The 21,649-nt window shown below is 44.9% G+C and overlaps 1 protein-coding gene across 1 annotated transcript in view; it reads right to left on the reverse strand.

The window, feature by feature from the left end:
* Positions 1-21,649, reverse strand: part of plxnd1 (plexin D1) — a 109,477-nt gene that overhangs the window by 34,123 nt on the left and 53,705 nt on the right. Inside the window, exons 13-19 of the mRNA XM_029723685.1 lie at positions 16,890-17,035; positions 12,649-12,754; positions 3,821-3,960; positions 3,293-3,472; positions 2,627-2,711; positions 2,204-2,470; positions 540-689 (exon numbers count right to left, since the gene is read on the reverse strand). Coding sequence (XP_029579545.1) covers positions 540-689; positions 2,204-2,470; positions 2,627-2,711; positions 3,293-3,472; positions 3,821-3,960; positions 12,649-12,754; positions 16,890-17,035 — 1,074 coding nt within the window. The remainder of the gene's footprint in view (positions 1-539; positions 690-2,203; positions 2,471-2,626; positions 2,712-3,292; positions 3,473-3,820; positions 3,961-12,648; positions 12,755-16,889; positions 17,036-21,649) is intronic.

Here is a 21,649-nt window from a genome sequence, read left to right on the forward strand (position 1 = left end):
AGGGTCTCTTCTGAAACAGTAGAATTTAAATGAAAACCAAAACATGTGGACAAGGCCACTGTCCCAGGGTCTCTTCTGAAACAGTAGAATTTAAATGAAAACCAAAACATGTGGACAAGGCCACTGTCCCAGGGTCTCTTCTGAAACAGTAGAATTTAAATGAAAACCCAGGGTGTGGTATGTGTGTGTGTGTGTGTGGTATGTGTGTGGTATGTGCACGCTTGCATACATGCTTGCATGCATGCTTGTGTGCCTGTTACCCCCTGCACGTGTGTATATGAGGGTGTGTGATTGAGCTGGACATACAAGAGATGAACAGATTACAGATGAATAGACATAAACTCTTAGAATTCAGCTTTAGGTTTACTGTTACACCCTGACCAAGAGGGGCCTGTCAACCTGCTCGTTTCTCTGCTCTCAGCTGAATCATGGTGACATAGTTAAGTCAGTACGTAAAACCAAACTGGACACTGATTCAGAATCATGATAATAAAGTGGTCCAAATTAGTAGCCTTAGAATATGATGTAGTTGTACTCACTGTGACAGGCAGTTCTCCCTCACTGGAGCCCAGCGAACCGTTGATGGTACAGTGGAACAGCTGGTTGTTATGGAAGCTGATGTCACAGGGATAGGAGCCAATCATCACTGAGTATTCCTCTGGCGCCAGCTCCAGATCGCTCGGTCCTTTCTGTGCCAAACCCAAACAAAAACAGCCACCGGTCAGTCAGAGCACTAGGGACACCATGGTCTGGCTCGGATAGGCACAGCTGACACGCACCTACGGGCGCACGCACACACACACTCACACACTCACACTCACACACACACACGTGCGCAGGCCTGTCATTCAGCTGTCACACTGAGTAGCCCTGTGCCAAACTGTTTCACAATATTTCTCCTCACACACTGGGTGAGAGTTCATCTTAAAGAATCAAACAGTAGACATGGAGAGAACACTGACTGTCATGACTGACACTGTCCATCACAACACCAGCCTCTCCTTAGTCAGTGTTCTGAGCACTGGTCCCAACGCACAGACACACAACAGTGGACTGACATGGCTGAGTGAGGAGAGGAGAGTAGAGGAGAGGAGAGTAGAGGAGAGGTTGTGTGTTTATCCTCAGTGTGTTTCCCCTCTGTGATTACACCCTCAGGACCCTGTACTGTCCTGTCCCCTCTGCAGGATGCCCCCCCCCCCCCCCCCCCCCCCCCGGGTCTCTGTCAACAAACACTTCCTTACGCACGCACGCACACGCACATGCACACACGCACGGAACAATGAATACCTAGGGCCGAAACGGGATGAAAGCAAAGAAAACCCACCACATTCCAACAGAGGTCCTTCACATAGGATCTAACCAAACAACAATCCCCATCAAACAAACCCGTTCAACTCCACCCAACATTCTCTCAACCTGGTCCAGCCCAGTCACATACACACACGGTCACATGAGTCAGTGTTCCACAAACTAGGTCCACCCAAAGTGGAATCCACCTTCCCAAAGAAAACAGGAAGCAACATTGAATACCCCCCTCCCCTCTTTCACCCAAGTAGACAAGGCTGAGGCAGCCATTCCTGTAAGGAGGCCCCATCCTGACACGCGCACGCACACACGCGCACACACACACGCAGAGGAGAGAAAGAGAGCGACAGGGGCAGAGACAGAGAGAGAGAACTCAGACCAACCGATGTTCAAAGCCCTATTTCTGCAAGTCTCTGCAACTTCAGCTGTCTGTCTCTCCCTTCCTGCACCAAGGCCTGTATAAATCAGCAGCACCAGTATATTTACAGCTTTTACAACTGTTAGCATTACAACCCTCAACCCTCCCTCATATATGAGGCAGTAGTTTATGTGGCAGTAGCATAAGTCAGCTATAATACAGACAGGATCCCACACAAACATGGCTGACTGGGTTCTCTGCTTAGAGGTGGTGTTCTTGTCCTGTACTTCCATCTCTGAGGAACAGCCAAGTCTTAAACAAATACAAGCCAGGATTCAGAGCTACACAGTCTTTGATCTGTTTAAAGAGAGTATGAATACAAAGCCATTGAGACATGTCTTTCTACTATTCTCAGAGTGCATCCAGATTGACAGGAATGGACAGTTCCTGGAGCAAGTCTACTAATCTCCCTGGTCAATGGGCTTTTTACTTCTCATCCTGCTCCACCCTCTCCCATTGGTGCGCTGGGCTGTCACTCACATTGATGATGAGTGTGAGTGGTTCTCCAGGGTGGTGTTTGATCAGCTTCTCTTTGTTGGCGGTAAAGAACTGAGGATCTTCCACATACTCCAACAGGAAGTGACCTCCGTGAGGCTCCTCCTCTTCTTCCTGGTCTGGGCCGTCAAAGGCGGGGCCATCTCCCATGTAGAGAACTCCATTCAGCAAGAACTCTACCGTGGCCTGCTGGGATTGGCTGGAGGCGGGGGAGGAGCATGTGATCATGGAGGGAGACCACACTTTACAGGCCTGAGGAAAGACAATGAGGATGAGAAAGAAACCTTTATGGCCTAGAAGTGTACATACTGTGCAGGAGTCCATTCCATTAATTCACATCCGTTTTTCAGCTTCTTCTAAGATGTTAGATACTTCATTCAACCAGATAGGTTCCCTGTTGTGACTCACATCCTGTCCGATGCCCAGCACCTCCATAGTGACGCTCTGCACCAGGTCAAAACCTTGCCCCGTCACTGTGATGGTCCGACCGCCACTGGAACACACAACAACTTATGGTCAGAGCACACACAACTACACGCAAACACATATGGTCAGAAATAGGGAACACAGACAACCACTCTGGTTAGAGACAGAGAGCACACACAACCACACAGTCAGTGCCAGCACACATCCCAATCAGACTCATTGTGCTCTCTCTCAGGGGCCTGTCTCACACATGAGGTGTCATTTAAAACCAACACACACACACACACACACACACACACACACAGAAACAGGCCTGGAAAAGCCACAAAGCACCAGGAAGACATTAACTCAGCATGTCATCTCTGTGGTCGGATTCCAGAGAAACCCTCCAAGAGAGATTGTGTGGTGTAATGGAACTACAAGAGCTGAATAATTAATGCAATAATATTTTCTACATGATTTCATACTCTCATTTGTCAATATAACACTGGTTTATCTATGAAACACTGGATAAATGGAAACTATGGAATGTTAGATTTATCAATGGAACAGCGTGTGTGTGTCTGTGTGTGCGTCTGTATGTGTGTGTGTGTGTGTGTGTGTGTGTGTGTGTGTGTGTATGTATGTACTGTATGTGTGTGTGTGAACCTGAGGTAGCTCTTCCTGGGTTTGATGTAGCTGATGGTGGGGTTTTTCTCATAGATGTACTGGGTGAGAAGCTCAGAGCTCTGACAAGGAATATCCTCAAACTCCACACACACCGACACCGCCTCAGTGTGTGTGTGCAGGGCCGCAGGTATGGTGCACTCGATGGTGTCTTTGGTTAGCCTGGAGCACGCACACACACACACACACACACACGCACGCACACGCACACGCACACACACACGCACAGAGAGAGAGATGCACAAGGACACAATAATACCACACAATCAGCATAATAAAACCACACACCAAGACAGTTTCCATAACAAATACAGCCAAGAACCAAAACACAGCCTCTAAACAGACAACAAATGCAGCAGCTGAAAAAAATAACAATACCTCACGCACGATATAATCAAACAACTCAACTGGACTGTCTCCTTTAGAATAACACAAAGCCTACAGATTCAGCACAACAACATACAAGTCCAACAGTGAAGACGATTTAATAATTCACACAGTAAGACTCACGTGAGTATGATGCAGTCCTGGGTGCCGTTGACCTTGACTCTGACCTGAGAGCCAGTGTCCAGGTGCTCCCCCCTGATGGTCACCCTGGTTCCCCCTGAACGAGAGCCTTTCCTAGGCTCCATAGACAGCAGCTTGGGGACCTGGGGTGGCGGTGGGACATATTCATGTGCCATGTTGTTATTACCGTTTTTTTCAATTGCTAACATGCATTGGTCAAAACTGAAGTTACATTGTCAAAACTCTTCACACAGTCAGAGAAACAGAAGTGTATGTGGACCAAACTGTGAATCATTTTTCATTGCTTTCACACAAAATGCATTCAATGACCACATTCTCTGAAATCCCTGAACTCTTTTCTCGTTCATACTCCACCACCTGCAAAACTATATATTTGCAGCATGTTTTCAAATGCTAACACACTGTTTCCAAAACTGCTAAAAACACATTCAAAACAGAATGATGGCAAATGTCGTGCATTTCTGCAGTAACCAGATTGAAACATATAGAAAATCTCAGCAGAATATTTAATCATTCCAAGCACAGCTGATTGCAATTTCAGCTGAAAGCCTACCCAAGTGTCCTGTTTTTAATCTCATTATCAAACAGACAAAAGAGGACAGCTTCAGAATGATTTAGTATGGAAACATGGATCAAGGAAGACAGGTTGGTGGGGCAAGAAGAGTGGCAGGGAGAGGGAGAATGCGTGGAGGACAAAAGAGAGGAAGACCAAGAGCAGTGGTCTCTGATGAGATGAGGGCCACAATTATTGACCATGTTGTAAACCATGGTCTCTCTTTGATAGAGGCTAGTTTAAGGCTGCAACCAAATCTGCAGCGTTCAACAGTTGCATCAATAGTACAAATTTTCCGCCAAAACAACAGGTGAGATGTGCATCCTTCAATGTAATTGAACTATTATTGCAGTACAATACAGTATGTTCACATTTTTACATGTACTGACATTTTGAAATATATTGCTTGTTTTGTGTTTTTCAGTAGGAACCAAAGGTTGCCTCCCTCAGGAGGGAGAGGCAGAATAGTATCAGATGCGAAGGAAATTGCCATTGTTGACATGGTAATTGGAAACAATACAATAAAACTGCAGGAAATTTGGGACAGAGTGCTGGCAGACAATCACTTCTGGGAATGTGAATACGGTCAGCACAAAGACAATTACCAGAGTCCTAGAGAAACTAAGGATGAAGCAGTTGTACACTCTACCCTCTGAGAGAAACGGTGAACGTGTGAAAGAACTCCAGTATCAATATGTCCAGGTAAGATGTCTGTTCAATAACCAAACAGGGTACATACTCAGCTATGCATAATGTAAAGTACTGTAAAATTGTGGATTTACTGTATTTTAGAGAGTGATGGAGATGGAAGCCAGGCAAACTGCACATACATTCATCTTTGTGGATGAAGCTGGATTCAAGAAATGTGATTGGACAGAGAGCAACCGTGGATGTCCCAGGTCAGAGAGGAGCTAACATCACAATGTGTGCAGCACTGTCCAATGATGGTTTGCTGTTACACAAACCACTCATTGGCCCCTGCAATACAGAGAGGCTCATTTCTTTTCTGGATGACCTGCATAATCGACTTGTGCCAGCAGAGGAGAGAGGGGCAAGAAACTCCCCTACCTTCATTGTTGTGTGGGATAATGTGGCATTCCAACACTCTGCTGCAGTCAGACTGGTTTGCTGCACATCCCAGGATGTCAGTAGTATTCCTGCCTCCATACTTCCCCATCCTAAACCCCATAGAGGAGTTTTTCTCTGCGTGGAGGTGGAAGGTGACCACCATCCACATGACCAGATGTCCTTACTGGATGCGGGGTGAGGAGACACTTCTCCTGAAGATTGCCAGGGTTGGATTAGACATTCAAGAAGATACTTTCCAAGATAAATCTCCAGAGAAGACATGAGATGTGATGTTGAGAACTTGTGGTTAAATGCAGGAGAGAGGGATAACTAGAACCCCCACAGTACTGTACAGTATGAGTGATTATACATGTTGATGGTTTTTTGTGTAATTATTATTGCAGCCCTGGAATTTCAGGAATTTGTTTTTTGTTTAAACGTTTTACTTTTCACAAGTAAATTACTATATTCAAAGCTATAGAAAAAATAAAGGCTATTGAAGCAAATTGCTGCATTTGTGTTTCATTCTTGTTACATACAGTTGAAGTCGGAAGTTCACATCCATTAGGTTGGAGTCATTAAAACTCGTTTTTCAACCACCACAAATTTCTTGTTAACAAACTATAGTTTTGGCAAGTCGGTTAGGACATCTACTTTATGCATGACACAAGTCATTTTTTCAAAAATTGTTTACATATTATTTCACTTATAATTCACTGTATCACAATTCCAGTGGGTCAGAAGTTTACATACACTAAGTTGACTGTGCCTTTAAACAGCTTGGAAAATACAAGAAAATGATGTCATGGCTTTAGAAGCTTCTGATAGGCTATTTGACATCATTTGAGTCAATTGGAGGTGTACCTGTGGATGTATTTCAAGGCCTACCTTCAAACTCCCTGCCTCTTTGCTTGACATCATGGGAAAATCTAAAGAAATCAGCCAAGACCTCAGAACAAAAATTGTAGACCACAAGTCTGGTTCATCCTTGGAAGCAATTTACAAACGCCTGAAGGTACCACGTTCATCTGTACAAACAATAGTAAGCAAGTATAAACACCATGGGACCACGCAGCCGTCATACCGCTCAGGAAGGAGACGCGTTCTGTCTCCTAGAGATTAACGTACTTTGGTGCGAAAAGTGCAAATCAATCCCAGAACAACAGCAAAGGACCTTGTGAAGATGCTGGAGGAAACAGGTACAAAAGTATCTATATCCACAGTAAAATGAGTCCTATATATTGACATAACATAGAAGGCTGCTCAGCAAGGAAGAAGCCACTGCTCCAAAACCGCCATAAAAAAGCCAGACTACGGGTTTGCAACTGCACATGTGGACAAAGATCGTACTTTTTGGAGAAATGTCCTCTGGTCTGATGAAACAAAAATAGAACTGTTTGGCCATAGTGACCATTGTTATGTTCGGAGGAAAAAGGGGGAAGCTTGCAAGCCAAAGAACACCATCCCAACCGTGAAGAACGGGGGTGGCAGCATCATGTTGTGGGGGTGCTTTGCTGCAGGAGGGACTGGTGCACTTCACAAAATAGGTGGCATCATGAGGAGTAAAATTATGTGGATATATTGAAGCAATATCTCAAGATATCAGTCAGGAAGTTAAAGCTTGGTCGCAAATGGGTCTTCCAAATAGACATTGACCCCAAGCATACTTTCAAAGTTTTGGAAAAATGGCAACAAAGTCAAGGTATTGGAGTGGCCATCACAAAGCCCTGACCTCAATCCTATAGAAAATTCACCCAACTTATTGTGGGAAGCTTGTGGAAGGCCACCCGAAATGTTTGACCCAAGTTAAACAATTTAAAGGCAATGCTACCAAATACTAATTGAGTGTATGTAAACTTCTGACCCACTGGGAATGTAATGAAAGAAATAAAAGCTGAAATAAATAATTCTCTCTACTATTATTCTGACATTTCACATTCTTAAAATAAAGTGGTGATCCTAATTGACCTAAGATAGGGAATTTTTACTAGGATTAAATGTCAGGAATTGTGAAAAACTGAGTTTAAATGTATTTGGCTAAGGTGTATGTAAACTTCCGACTTCAACTGTATACTTTAGTACAGTCAATAAAGAAAAGGTGTTATTCTTATTCTATAATGAAATACTGGTTTATGTGAAAAAATCATTCAAATTTCAAAGAGAAAGTTCATTGTTTATGTATTGCTCCCTGTTGTTAATGTTTTTTAGGTCAGTGTGTTATGAGTGACAATGTATGCTTTCTGAGTGAGAATTGTTGAAAGTGTTGAGGTCGAACAAGCTTATTTATGGACATGAATGAAGTGGTTTGACTGAGTTTTGGAGGTGAGATTAACTGTTTGGCCAAAATGCATGTTGGTAACGCAGACCGTGTGAAGAGTTTTGAAAAAGTGACTTCAGTATTGACCGATGCTTGTTAGCAATTGAAAAAAACGATAATGTGCCATGTGGCTCCGTTGTTGTTCTGCTACTGTACACACCTCTGAGGCAGCAGTCTGCTGGTTTTCAGTCATTAGCTAGCTTTCCATCCAATTAGCAAAAGATTTTCATGTGAATATTCAAAAATATGCATGAAGAAAATATGCTAATTTTCACATCAGTGGTGTGTTCCCACCAAATGTACTTGACGCAGATAAAAATCAGAGCGTGATAACGTAGTACACACAAAATGTACTTTTTGGCTTAAGTTTTCATGTACCGAATAAAAATCTAAAGTTCAATGTGTTTCCCATTGCATTTTTAACTATTTTGTCACAAAAACTGTTAAATAGCAAATGTGCCTACTTTGGTCTTGGCGCATGCACTCTAGCCAACAGCTAGCAGATACAGTGTGGGTAGGCTAGTCTACAGTCAAACGGCAGTCAAGCATCAATCATCATCATGTCACTAGAATAAGACCCTCAGTATTTATTGGAAAGGAGCATCAAGCTCATCACCATGTACTTTCACCTCCTTGTGAAGTTTATCATTTTCACATGTAGCCTAATAAACTGCATGGTTTCCCGAGTCGTAGTGGGAGGGCCATATACCATATCATCGCGTGACTCCTAGTTTACTTCAATATGATGGTTATTAGATCAATATTTGTGCATTTCTCACATAATTAACTTTACCGACACAAAACGATCACACCATGTCGAACAAACAAACGATCTGTCGACATTTATACAATTGTACTGAAATGTCCTGTTTCCATCATAGTTGTCGTGATTTTCTTTTATAGGGTATGACTTTACTCGCATTAAAACTGTGGATGGAAATCTGGTTAAAGTGCCACTATAATTGGATCATTCAAATCATCTATAAGTTCTATGTAGTGCACTCTTGGTTTCCTCAGCTCCAGCTAAATAAATTGTTGACTAACATATTTGAAGTTTGATATTTCAAACTTGAGGACACTGAAGCCTTGGGAAACTCCAGTAGAGTATTTAGTATTGTTCTGTACTGAGGTTTTGGGTTCATCTCATCCACATATGACAGGTTTCTGGAGCTAAGATATATTTCACTTCCTGCCATATAGTAATACAGCAACACACACACAGACAGGCTGAACACCTTCACTCGCTTTGAGGATAATACAGGGCTCTCCTTCTCCGTGGCCAACGTGAGTAAGACATTTAAGCATGTTAACCCTCACAAGGCTGCCGGCCCAGATGGCATCCCAAGCCACGTCTTCAGCGCATGCGCAGACCAGCTGGCTGGTGTGTTCACAGATATAGTGCCATGGCGGAGATTTTTGTGGGCTATACTCGGCCTTGTCTTCGGACGGTAAGTTGGTGGTTGTAGACATCCCTCTAGTGGTGTGGGGGCTGTGCTTTGGCAAAGTGGGTGGGGTTATACCCTGCCTGTTTGGCCCTGTCCCGGGGTATCATCGGATGGGGCCACAGTGTCTTCTGATCCCTCCTGTCTCAGCCTCCAGTATTTATGCTGCAGTAGTTTATGTGCCGGGGGGCTAGGGTCAGTCTGTTTCATCTGGAGTATTCTCTTGTCTTATCCGGTGTCCTGTGTGAATTTAAATATGCTCTCTCTAATTCTCTCTTTCTCTCGGAGGACCTGAGCCCTAGGACCATGCCTCGGGACTACCTGGCATGATGACTCCTTGCTGTCCCCAGTCCACCTGGCCATGCTGCTGCTCCAGTTTCAACTGTTCTGCCTGCGGCTACGGAACCCTGACCTGTTCACCGGACGTGCTTGTTGCACCCTCGACAACTACAATGATTATTATTATTTGACCATGCTGGTCATTTATGAACATTTTAACATCTTGACCATGTTCTGTTATAATATCCACCCGGCAGAGCCAGAAGAGGACTGGCCACCCCTCATAGCCTGGTTCCTCTCTAGGTTTCTTCCTAGGTTTTTGGCCTTTCTAGGGAGTTTTTCCTAGGGAGTTTTTCCTAGCCACCGTGCCTCTTTCACATGCATTGCTTGCTGTTTGGGGTTTTAGGCTGGGTTTCTGTACAGCACTTTGAGATTTCAGCTGATATACGAAGGGCTATATAAATAAATTTGATTTGATTTTTGATTTGATATATTCAATCTCTCCCTATCCCAGTCTGTTGTCCCCACATACTTCTAGATGGCCACCATTGTCCCTGTACCTAGGAAAGCAAAGGTAACTGAACTAAATGACTATCACTCCGTAGCACTCACCTCTCTCATCATGATGTGCTTTGAGAGACTAGTCAAGGATCATATCATCTCCACCTTACCTGCCACCCTAGACCCTCTTAAATTTGCTTACCGCCCCAATAGATCCACAGAAAATGCAATCGCCACCACACTGCCCTATCCCATCTGGACAAGAGGCATACCTATGTAAGAATGCTGTTCATTGACTATAGCTCAGCATTCAACACCATAGTACCATCCAAGCTCATCATCAAGCTCGAGGCCCTGGGTCTGAACCCTGTCCTGTGCAACTGGGTCCTGGACTTCCTGGCGGGTCGCCCCCAGGTGGTGAAGGTAGGAAACAACACTTATTCGCTGATCCTCAACACAGGGGCCCCACAAGGGTGCGTGCTCAGCCCCCTCCTGTACTCCCTGTTCCTCCTGTACTCCCTGCTCAACCATGACTGCGTGGCCACGTACGCTTCCAACTCAATAATCAAGTTTGCAGACGACACAACAGTAGTAGGCCTAATTACCAAGAATGACGAGACAGCCTACAGGGAGGAAGTGAGGGCTCTGGGAGTGTGGTGCCAGTGTGGTGTAGAAACCATGTTTGATACCATTCCACTTATTCCACTCATTACCATGAGCCCATCCTCCCCAATTAAGGTGCCTCCAACTTCCTGTGACACACACACACACACCTCAAATGCTCAAGTGTACATTTACCCTGTATATAGGTCTCTTATTTCTCCTGGTTTTTTTCTTTGTTCTTTTTTCTTATTAGTTCTACTATTTTAATATTGAATACAACACTGTTGGATAGGGCTTGCAAGCTAAGCATTTCACTCTACTGGTGCATGTGACAATATAAAACTTGAAACACACACACACACACACACACACACACACACACACACACACACACACACACACACACACACACAGAGAGAGAGGACAGGTCCCTGGGGCTAAGACGAATATCCCAATACAGCTATACAGCATCAGCATTCCGGAGACTGCCGAAGCTTCTCTCCCCTCTGTGAACCTTGCCTCCAGGGAAGACCTCTCATTCTCACTGACAGGATTCACTTCCTGTGTGTGTGTGAACAAGCAGAGATTTCTATTGTCTGTGTGTGTGTGTGTGTGTGTGTGTGTGTGTGTGTGTGTGTGTGTGTGTGTGTGTGTGTGTGTGTGTGTGTGTGTGTGTGTGTGTGTGTGTGTGTGTATGAGTGTGTGTGTGTGTGTGTGTGTGTGTGTGTGTGTGTGTGTGTGTGTGTGTGTGTGTGTGTGTGTGTGTGTGTGTGTGTGTGTGTGTGTGTGTGTGTGTGTGTGTGTGTGTACGTGCGTGCGTGCGTGCGTGCGTAAGGTGGAGGCAGATGTTTCCGGCCCGAGGTTTGAGGAAGGAGGTTTGAGGAGGCGCATATCCTGTCTCCGTTTGGATCCGAACTGTTATCCCTTTTCCTCAGAATCCCCTTCATCCCCTCTCTCCCTTTCTTTCCCTCACACCCTGGAGAAGCAACCCAGAAAGTGGTAGGGGACCGCAAGGGGTTTCCACAATCCTAAAAAACATTTGTAGTTTTGCATGTTCAACACCCTTTTGTCTCCAAGTCTGTTATTTATCACTGAGATCATGACTCACAAGCAGAAGCCTTTCTTAAAAGTGGCTGAAATTGCCCAACGTCCCAGTTGATTTAAAAATAAACTCTTTGTCCATAAACAAAAAGAAACAGAGGGTTTGGTTGTGTATTTCCAGAGTCTGTGTAGTCCTAATCCAATAGGAGACTGTGTGGGTCAAGGTCAATCAGCAGAAGAAGCAGCCGGACTCCTCGGTTTGTAATGAATTCAAAGAGGAGGACATTTCAACAAGCTCCATGTTTGTTTTTTCTGGCACCGAGTTCTGCATTGCAATAGTGCTTAGTTGCAGTTCTGATGAATGTTTGAAGATTCCCACACATTTGCATTCCTGAATATCATAAGACAAATCTGCTAACATTCAACTGACACATTGGGAACACTTTCCCAGTATGAACAAGGACCAGAGACTGGGGAGAGAAGGAGGGACAGACCAGGAAAAAGAAAGGATGGAGAGATTGTGGATTTATCTAGCAAGAGACAGACTACGAGCAAAGAACTACTGAAAAGAAATAAGTAGAAGGAGGAAGAAAATGTAAAGACAGGTCAGGGAGAAGGAGAGAAAAAAGGAGGAAGGGAGAGAGAATGAGAGGGAAAGAGAGAGGGAAAAGAGAGACAGAGAGAATGAGAGAGAGAGAGAGAGAGAATGAGAGGGAGAGAGAGAGGGAAAAGAGAGAGAGAGAGAATGAGAGAGAGAGAGAGAGAGAGAATGAGAGGGAGAGAGAGAGGGAAAAGAGAGACAGAGAGAGAAAGAGAGCGAGAAAGAGAGAGAAAGCGAGACAGAGAGAGAACAAGGGAGAGAGAAAGAAAGAGAGAGAGAGACAGAGACGGAGAGAAAGAAAAGGGGAATGAGGGAAAGTATGAGGGAGAGAAACAGAGAAGACAGAGTAATTAAATAGATTAAATGGAGAAAAAGAGAGAGGATTGACAACAGGAACATACTCACCAAGTATGAGAAGACCTCTTTGGACACCCCCATTGCATTCTGGTTCACGGTAACTCTGACGACATAATTTATGGGATCAAAGGTCTGCCCAGTAACACACACCAGCCTGTAGATAGAACACAACATTGTGATGACAGTGGACACGCTCAATAGGACCCATCATTAACAATCATCACAAACTTCACTGGAACATCACAGCCTGTCGGCAATTGCCTTTAAGGATGTTTCTGTGTCAACTGTGTGGATCATGTTTATTTTCCTTTATCGTGAGTTTCAGGGGCATCATGAAGCACAAAAATCTGATACGACAGAAAGCACAGTATGTGAGGATGGCTGGGGGGTGGTCCGTAAGAATTTTTTCATTTTTCAAATACTTGAAACACATTTTTCCTGCAATCTAGAGCCATAATCATTATGCTTAATTCTATGTAAAAAATATGTAATTTTTTTCTGCATATGTAAGCATACCTTTTGAGCTGTCTGTATCCCCCTGTGCCCCCTCTGATGTGTTTCACAACTTGAATAACAAAGCTAAACAGACAATAACATAGAGATCCTTAGAGGTTTTGTAATAATGTCTATGCTCAGTACTGTACAGTGTTGGCTAAAGCCAGGGGAGTAATAATGTCTATGCTCAGTACTGTACAGTGTTGGCTAAACCCAGTAGAGTAATAATGTCTATGCTCAGTACTGTACAGTGTTGGCTAAACCCAGTGGAGTAATAATGTCTATGCTCAGTACTGTACAGTGTTGGCTAAACCCAGTGGAGTAATAATGTCTATGCTCAGTACTGTACAGTGTTGGCTAAACCCAGTGGAGTAATAATGTCTATGCTCAGTACTGTACAGTGTTGGCTAAACCCAGTGGAGTAATAATGTCTATGCTCAGTACTGTACAGTGTTGGCTAAACCCAGTGGAGTAATAATGTCTATGCTCAGTACTGTACAGTGTTGGCTACACCCAGTGGAGTAATAATGTCTATGCTCAGTACTGTACAGTGTTGGCTAAAGCCAGGGGAGTAATAATGTCTATGCTCAGTACTGTACAGTGTTGGCTACACCCAGGGGAGTAATAATGTCTATGCTCAGTACTGTACAGTGTTGGCTAAACCCAGTGGAGTAATAATGTCTATGCTCAGTACTGTACAGTGTTGGCTAAACCCAGTGGAGTAATAATGTCTATGCTCAGTACTGTACAGTGTTGGCTACACCCAGGGGAGTAATAATGTCTATGCTCAGTACTGTACAGTATTGAGTAAACCCAGTGGAGGGGGACTTCAAATTCCCCTGTTCCAGATGCAGTTAACCACAGAGGGGATCAACGAGCTGACTGGATGTTTGTTTTATCACCTCATAGCTGTAATTAAGCCTTATGTCATCATACAGCATTGGGACCAGAGGGAAGCAGTAGGATTAATCATACAGTGATGGCGCAACAGAGAACTTTTTGGAAGGCCTGTATGTGCTGTGTCTCTATGTGCTTTGGCCCTGCCAGTCAGAGGAGTTGGCTAAAGCAGACAGTACAGATCTGGGACCAGGCTGTGATCTAATGACACCCCACAGAAATAAACAAAGGGGAATCATGACCCCCCTACCCCAACCCCACATGGCTCAAATCCCATCCCTCCACCATCCTCTTGTTGGGCACATGGGGGCAGTTTATTTAGTCAGGTGGCAGGTCCTATAGTGGTCCTGGTTACCTGGCAACCCAAACAGCTAAATCTTCTGATGAGGGTCTAAACCTTTCATAAATGTGAGGCAGGTACCACAGAGAAAGGGCAGAACCAGAAACGGGTCCAGGCACAAGGCTGGGTATGGCACGGTATGGCTGGGTATGGCTGGGTTGGGCTGAAGGACTGGTTCTGATGCGGATCCCTGAGCTCATAAAGCTGGATCAAGTAGATAAATATGAAATCTAGCTAATGAAGTCCATCCAAGTCTGTATTATTACAGTAGATACTGTAGCTGTGTCAAAGGTGACTGGTGTTGTTGATGCAGTCTAATCCCATGCAGAGCCCACCCTGTCTCTGTACAACCAGCCACCAAGCCAGGCAGTAAGGCAGTAAGGCAGTAAGACAGCCAGGCAGTAAGGCAGCCAGCCACAGCACTGACTGACCCTCGTACTACATTCCTTCACCGCCAAGAAAGGAAATATTTTAGCTTCCAGTGGGGGATGTTTTGACTCCATGGGCAATGTCTCTGGATATTTACCCAGAGAGGAGGACCAGGATAATCAGCAACTGAGCCTGAGGAAGGCGGTGTGTGTGTGTGTGTGTGTGTGTGTGTGTGTGTGTGTGTGTGTGTGTGTGTGTGTGCGCGTGCGCATGGGCGTGAGAGATAGAGAGGAGCCAACCAGGACACAAAGGAGGCAGGAAAGAGTGATGGAAGATTGGGTAGGAAGTAGGCAGCTTGAACTTCTACTCTTAAACCAAGAGACGTGTCCAGAGTGGGTCATGTAAATGTCCTACACTTAATGAGTTGCCCCTACCTAACCCATATTATTAATGAACACGCTCTGACTTCAAATCTCTCTCTCCAGAGCAGCACAAGTCCCTCTGGCTCACAGCTCTGACCCCTTGACCTCTCAGCACACGAACGGACACCTGTCTCAACAGCCATGGCCGCAGCGAGGTCACCAATGCCGGTGTGTGTGTCTATTCAGTGCCTGAACCTGCTGTCAGACACACTGACATGTTTTGATTTGTCAGCACCGCTCCCTCCAAGGAGGAAACATTTAGCAGTCATAACAACCTGCTCAGGGAGTCAATGAAGGACGAGCAAGCAGGGTGGGTGTAAAATCTGATTAGCTGAGTCTGGAGCGATCTGGAGCGTGTGTGTGTTTGGGAGAGTGTGTGAGACGTGTAGTAATAATAATAATAATTCATAACACAGAACACAGACAACAATCAAAGCTATATACAGGTGTCGTCAGATCCGGGTGACAGTATAACTGAATTAACAGAGGTTATTTTCTGAACAGCTCAGTCTTTAGCTGTTCCTTAAACGAGGCCAGAGACTCTGCAGCCCTGACAGTGACTGGAAGTGCGTTCCACAGACGAGGAGACACACAACTGAAAGCCCTGCCACCCATAGTTTTTAGTCTGCTGTGGGGCTGCTTAAGGGAGATGGACCTGGAGGAGTGAAGGGTGCATGAGGTCAGACAGGTACTTGGGACCAGAGTTGTGACTAGCTTGGTAGGTGTGATCCAGGATTTTAAAGTCAATGCGTGAGCTCATGAGGAGCCAGTGGAGGCTGAACAGAGCTGGCGTGATGTGCTCACGGGGGAGGTGTGGGTGAGGACACATGCAGCACAGTTCTGGACATATTGTAGCCTGTTTAGACGCCTAGCAGGTGTGCCAACAAAAAGGGCATTACAATAGTCCAGACGGGATGAGATAAAGGTGTGGATGAGTCAGTCAGCTGCAGGCTGTGACAGCATAAGTCTTAACCTGGCAATGTTCCGTAGATGGAAAAATTGGTCACACTTTTGATGTGGGCCTCAAACAAGAGCTTGAGTAGTGACAGCCAGGTAAGACCTGCAGGTTACCCCAAAACTGGTCTGTATTCTAACACAGCCTGATTGGCTCCAGTGGAGAGGGACCAGATAAACATTTCCATCCATGGAACATTCTGGAAATTGGTATGGAAGTTTTGATGTGGTTCTAAAATTACAGTGTTTCCATGGAATACTATGTGCAGGGTTTAACCCAGGGTTCTGCTGTATCCTTGGTGATAATGTTGTGGTCTTGAATGACCTCCTTTACGTGAATGGAACGGTTTAAAGTGAATAGTAGTGTTCTATAAAGGCGTTCTATATTTAAGCAATAAGGCACGAGGGGGTGTGGTATATGTCCAATATACCACGGCTAAGGGCTGTTCTTAGGCACGACGCATCGCAGAGCTCCTGGACACAGCCCTTAGCCGTGGTATATTGGCCAGATACCACACCCCCCATCCCGTACCTTGTTGCTATTATAAACTGGTTACCAACATAATTAGAGCAGACAAAATAACTGTTTTGTCATACCCATGGTATACAGTCTGATATACCACGGCTGTCAGCTAATCAGCATTCAGGGCTCGAACCACCCAGTTTATAATATGATTCAAAACAATTAACAACATTTTTTTTGTGAACTTCTGACACCTGTGCACAAAGTCACTGAATGACTGAATAAATGAATGCATGTATCAACCAATTATTCAATCAATCAATCAATCAATCATAAGAAATGTACTTACTGTATAGAGACAGTGTATTGGTAAGGCAGGATTTTACATGGAACCATCCCGATGGAGACCTTCACCACGTCAGCCCTGCGGCCCATGTTCCTGCCCTGCACCGTGAGCAAGGTGCCCCCCTCCAACGGTCCACTCAGGGGGGAGATCTGTGGGGAAAGAGAGAGAAGGAAAGAGGGATAAGTGCCTGCACATATTCCTCTTGAGCTCAAGATTCAGATATAATTGAGAGAGACACATTCCCTCCACTCAGTTTGGGGTCAGGTTTTATATAGAGGGCTCTTCAGTCAGTACCTCTCTGAGCTACAGGCCTGTATCTGTATGTGTACTCTGAAACCTGAGTAGTTCTTCCAGGACTCAAGTGAGACTGAAGAGAGAGATCAATAGGGGAGAATATGAAGATGGGGAAGAGAGAGATCAACATGGGAGAATATGAAGACGGGGAAGAGAGAGACCAACAGGGGAGAATATGAAAACGGGGAAGAGAGAGACCAACAGGGGAGAATATGAAGATGGGGAAGAGAGAGATCAACAGGGGAGAATATGAAGACGGGGAAGAGAGAGACCAACAGGGGAGAATATGAAGATGGGGAAGAGAGAGACCAACAGGGGAGAATATGAAGATGGGGAAGAGAGAGACCAACAGGGGAGAATATGAAGATGGGGAAGAGAGAGACCAACAGGGGAGAATATGAAGATGTGGAAGAGAGAGATCAATAGGGGAGAATATGAAGACGGGGAAGAGAGAGATCAACATGGGAGAATATGAAGATGGGGAAGAGAGATCAACAGGGGAGAATATGAAGATGTGGAAGAGAGATCAACAAGGGATAATATGAAGACGGGGAAGAGAGATCAACAGGGGAGAATATGAAGACGGGGAAGAGAGAGATCAACAGGGGAGAATATGAAGATGTGGAAGAGAGATCAACAAGGGATAATATGAAGACGGGGAAGAGAGAGATCAACAGGGGAGAATATGAAGATGTGGAAGAGAGAGATCAACAAGGGAGAATATGAAGACGGGGAAGAGAGAGATCAACAGGGGAGAATATGAAGACGGGGAAGAGAGAGATCAACAGGGGAGAATATGAAGACGGGGAAGAGAGAGATCAACAGGGGAGAATATAAAGACGGGGAAGAGAGATCAACAGGGGAGAATATGAAGACGGGGAAGAGAGGGTAGTGAGGGTGAGAGAGAGAGCAAATCTACAGCGAGGGAGCATTCCTCCAGTAGCCTATTTTCCCTACAGTATTTGAAATTCCTTTGTCATATTATGATCAGAAGCATGCTCTCACACATCATTTCAACCTTGACCTTGCTTCTCCCATCGTTCCTCTAAGGAGCCATGAAGAGAGAGTATTCACCCAATCGCCACGGAAACAGAACCACAGAGATAGCTATCTCTGACTCCCAGGCAAAAGCAATCTTCCATCAACTCCCAGTGTAGCGTAGCTAGCTAGTTTAGAAAATCCTACCATGGAGACACAGGGAGGTTGCTCCTATGGGCTGATCTGAGGTCAGCTTTGTTTCCCCCCCACTCATGTTCAAGATTAGACTTGGGGTTGGAAAAACTGATCATAGATCAGTGTCTAAGGGCAACCTCTAGAGGCTCCAGAGGTTCCTGTCAACTTGGCATCATGCCTCGCAGAGTGACCATTTCCCTGGCTGTCCCGAGGTCGCTGTGACCCCTCCGTGGGTTATTATCCTGGCTCGAGCTAGCTGCAGATCTAGCACACATAAAAACAGTGCTTCCACTTGATCTGGGTGAGAGGGGATGGGGTGGGTCCACATTAAGAAAAGTATTCATAAGTATTCATGTGATTGACAGCTGAGATACACAAACATTGTACTTCCAAGCTAAAGTGAGAAATGAGGACATAGTGTGTAAGTTACACTTATATTACCATGTAAAAGCAAACAGTTATAAATTCACCAAGAACCCAGATCCGCAGCCAACGTGAGTAAAACATTTAAACGTGTTAACCCTCGCAAAGCTGCCGGCCCAGACGGCATCCCTAGCCGCGTCCTCAGAGCATGCGCAGACCAGCTGACTGGTGTGTTTACGGACATATTCAATCAATCCCTATTCCAGTCTGCTGTTCCCACATGCTTCAAGAGGGCCACCATTGTTCCTGTTCCAAAGAAAGCTAAGGAAACTGAGCTAAACGACTATCGCCCCGTAGCACTCACTTCCGTCATCATGAAGTGCTTTGAGAGACTAGTCAAGGATCATATCACCTCCACCCTACCTGACACCCTAGACCCAATTCCAATTTGCTTACCGCCCCAATAGGTCCACAGACGACGCAATTGCAATCACACTGCACACTGCCCTAACCCATCTGGACAAGAGGCATACCTATGTAAGAATGCTGTTCATCGTCTACAGCTCAGCATTCAACACCATAGTACCCTCCAAACTCGTCATTAAGCTCAAGACCCTTGGACTCGACCCCGCCCTGTGCAACTGTGTCCTGGTCTTTCTGACAGGCCGCCCCCCAGGTGGTGAGGGTGGGAAACAACATCTCTACCCCGCTGATCCTCAACACTGGGGCCCCACAAGGGTACGTTCTCAGCCCTCTCCTGTACTCGCTGTTCACCCATGACTGCGTGGCCATGCACGCCTCCAACTCAATCATCAAGTTTGCAGACGACACTACAGTGGTAGGCTTGATTACCAACAACGACGAGACAGCCCACAGGGAGGAGGTGAGGGCCCTCGGAGTGTGGTGTCAGGAAAATAACCTCACACTCAACCTCAACAAAACAAAGGAGATGATCGTGGACTTCAGAAAACAGCAGAGGGAGCACCCGCCCCCCCTGCCTGGTACGGCAGCTGCTCCACCCATAATCGTAAGGCTCTCCAGAGGGTAGTGAAGTCTGCACAACGCATCACCGGGTGCAAACTACCTGCCCTCCAGGACACCTACAGCACCCGATGTCACAGGAAGGCCAAAAAAATCATCAAGTACATCAGCCACTGCCTGTTCACCCCGCTATCATCCAGAAGGCGAGGTCAGTACAGGTACATCAAAGCGGGGACCGAGAGACTGAAAAACAGCTTCTATCTCAAGGCCATCAGACTGTTAAACAGCCATAACATTGAGTGGCTGCTGTCAACATACTGACTCAAACCTCCAGCCACTTTAATAATTAAAAATTGGATGTAATAAATGTATCACTAGTCACTTTAAACAATGCCACTTTATATAATGTTTACATACCCTACATTACTCATCTCATATGTGTATACTGTACTCTCTACCATCTAGTGCATCTTGCCTATGCCGTTCAGCCATCGCTCATCCATATATTTATATGTACATATTCTTATTCATTCCTTTACACTTATGTGTATAAGGTAGTTGTTGTGAAATTGTTAGATTACTTGTTAGATATTACTGCATGGTCGGAACAAGAAGCACAAGCATTTCGCTACACTCGCATTAACATCTGCTAAACATGTGTATGTGACCAATAAAATTTGATTTGATTTGATTTGAATAAGACCAGCAGGGTGATGTAAGTGTTTGGTTACACACAGATTTTGACCTTCAACTAGTTTATCCCAAAATGAGTCACATTTTTAAGACTTTAGATTAAATTGTGACACACACACACACACCTCCAAGCTCTCCTTGGTAGGTACAGTAATTATCACCATGTATCTCTGACTTCTCTCTCTCTCTCTGGTGTTAACGTGTCTGGTGTGATCATGTCTGGTGTTAGCGATAGCGTTAGCTGCCATGCTGCTCATTTGCACCCCTCACTCCTCTGTGAATGAGTCAAGGTGAGGGGAGCGAAGTACAGTACAATAACATCAGGAGATTTCCTGATCTCAAAACGCCTTCAACAATAAAGGATCTCTAAAGACCTCTACAATGCTCCAGATAATCTTGACGGGAATTTATGAATTGGTTGGGCTCTTATGAAGATACACTGATCATTTGAATAAAGATCCTTCAAGGTTCCTGCTTCCAGATTTCTATCATGGTCAGGTGTTCAGATCATACTGTAAACATCAACATCATCAGGTCAAACCCACTGTATGAGACCATACTGTATACCGTGTTGCAGTCCAGCTTAACTTCTCTAGGGTACGGGGCAGTATTTTGACGTCCGGATGAAAGGCGTGCCCGTAGTAAACTGCCTGCTACTCAGGCTCAGAAGGTAGTATATGCATTTGGATTGAAAACACTCTGAAGTTTCTAAAACTGTTTGAATGATGTTTGTGAGTATAACAGAACTCATATGGCAGGCAAAAACCTGAGAAAAATCCAACCAGGAAGTGTGGAAATCTGAGGTTTGTAGTTTTTCAAGTGATTGCCTATACAGTATACAGTGACATAGGGTTCATTTTGCACTTCCTAAGGCTTCCACTAGATGTCAACAGTCTTTAGAATGTTGTTTCATGCTTCTACTGTGAATGGGGAAAGAATAAGAGCTCCTGGAAGTAGATGATTGAGAAAATGACATGAGCTCAGTGGCGCACGCTCACATGAGAGTTAGCTGTGTTCCTTTTCTTTTTTGAAGACAAAGGAATCGTCCAGTTAGAATATTATGGAAGATTTATGATAAAAACATCCTAAAGATTGATTCTATACATCGTTTGACATGTTTCTACGAATTGTAATATAACTTTTTTGACTATTCGTCTGAACTAACTGCGCGAGCACAGTGGATTTGGATAACTCGACTGAACGCGCAAACAAAAAGGAGGTATTTGGACATAAAGGATGGACTTTATCGAAACAAATTA

Source organism: Salmo trutta, chromosome 30, assembly GCF_901001165.1.
Source record: "Salmo trutta chromosome 30, fSalTru1.1, whole genome shotgun sequence".
Taxonomy (NCBI): Eukaryota; Metazoa; Chordata; class Actinopteri; order Salmoniformes; family Salmonidae; genus Salmo; species Salmo trutta.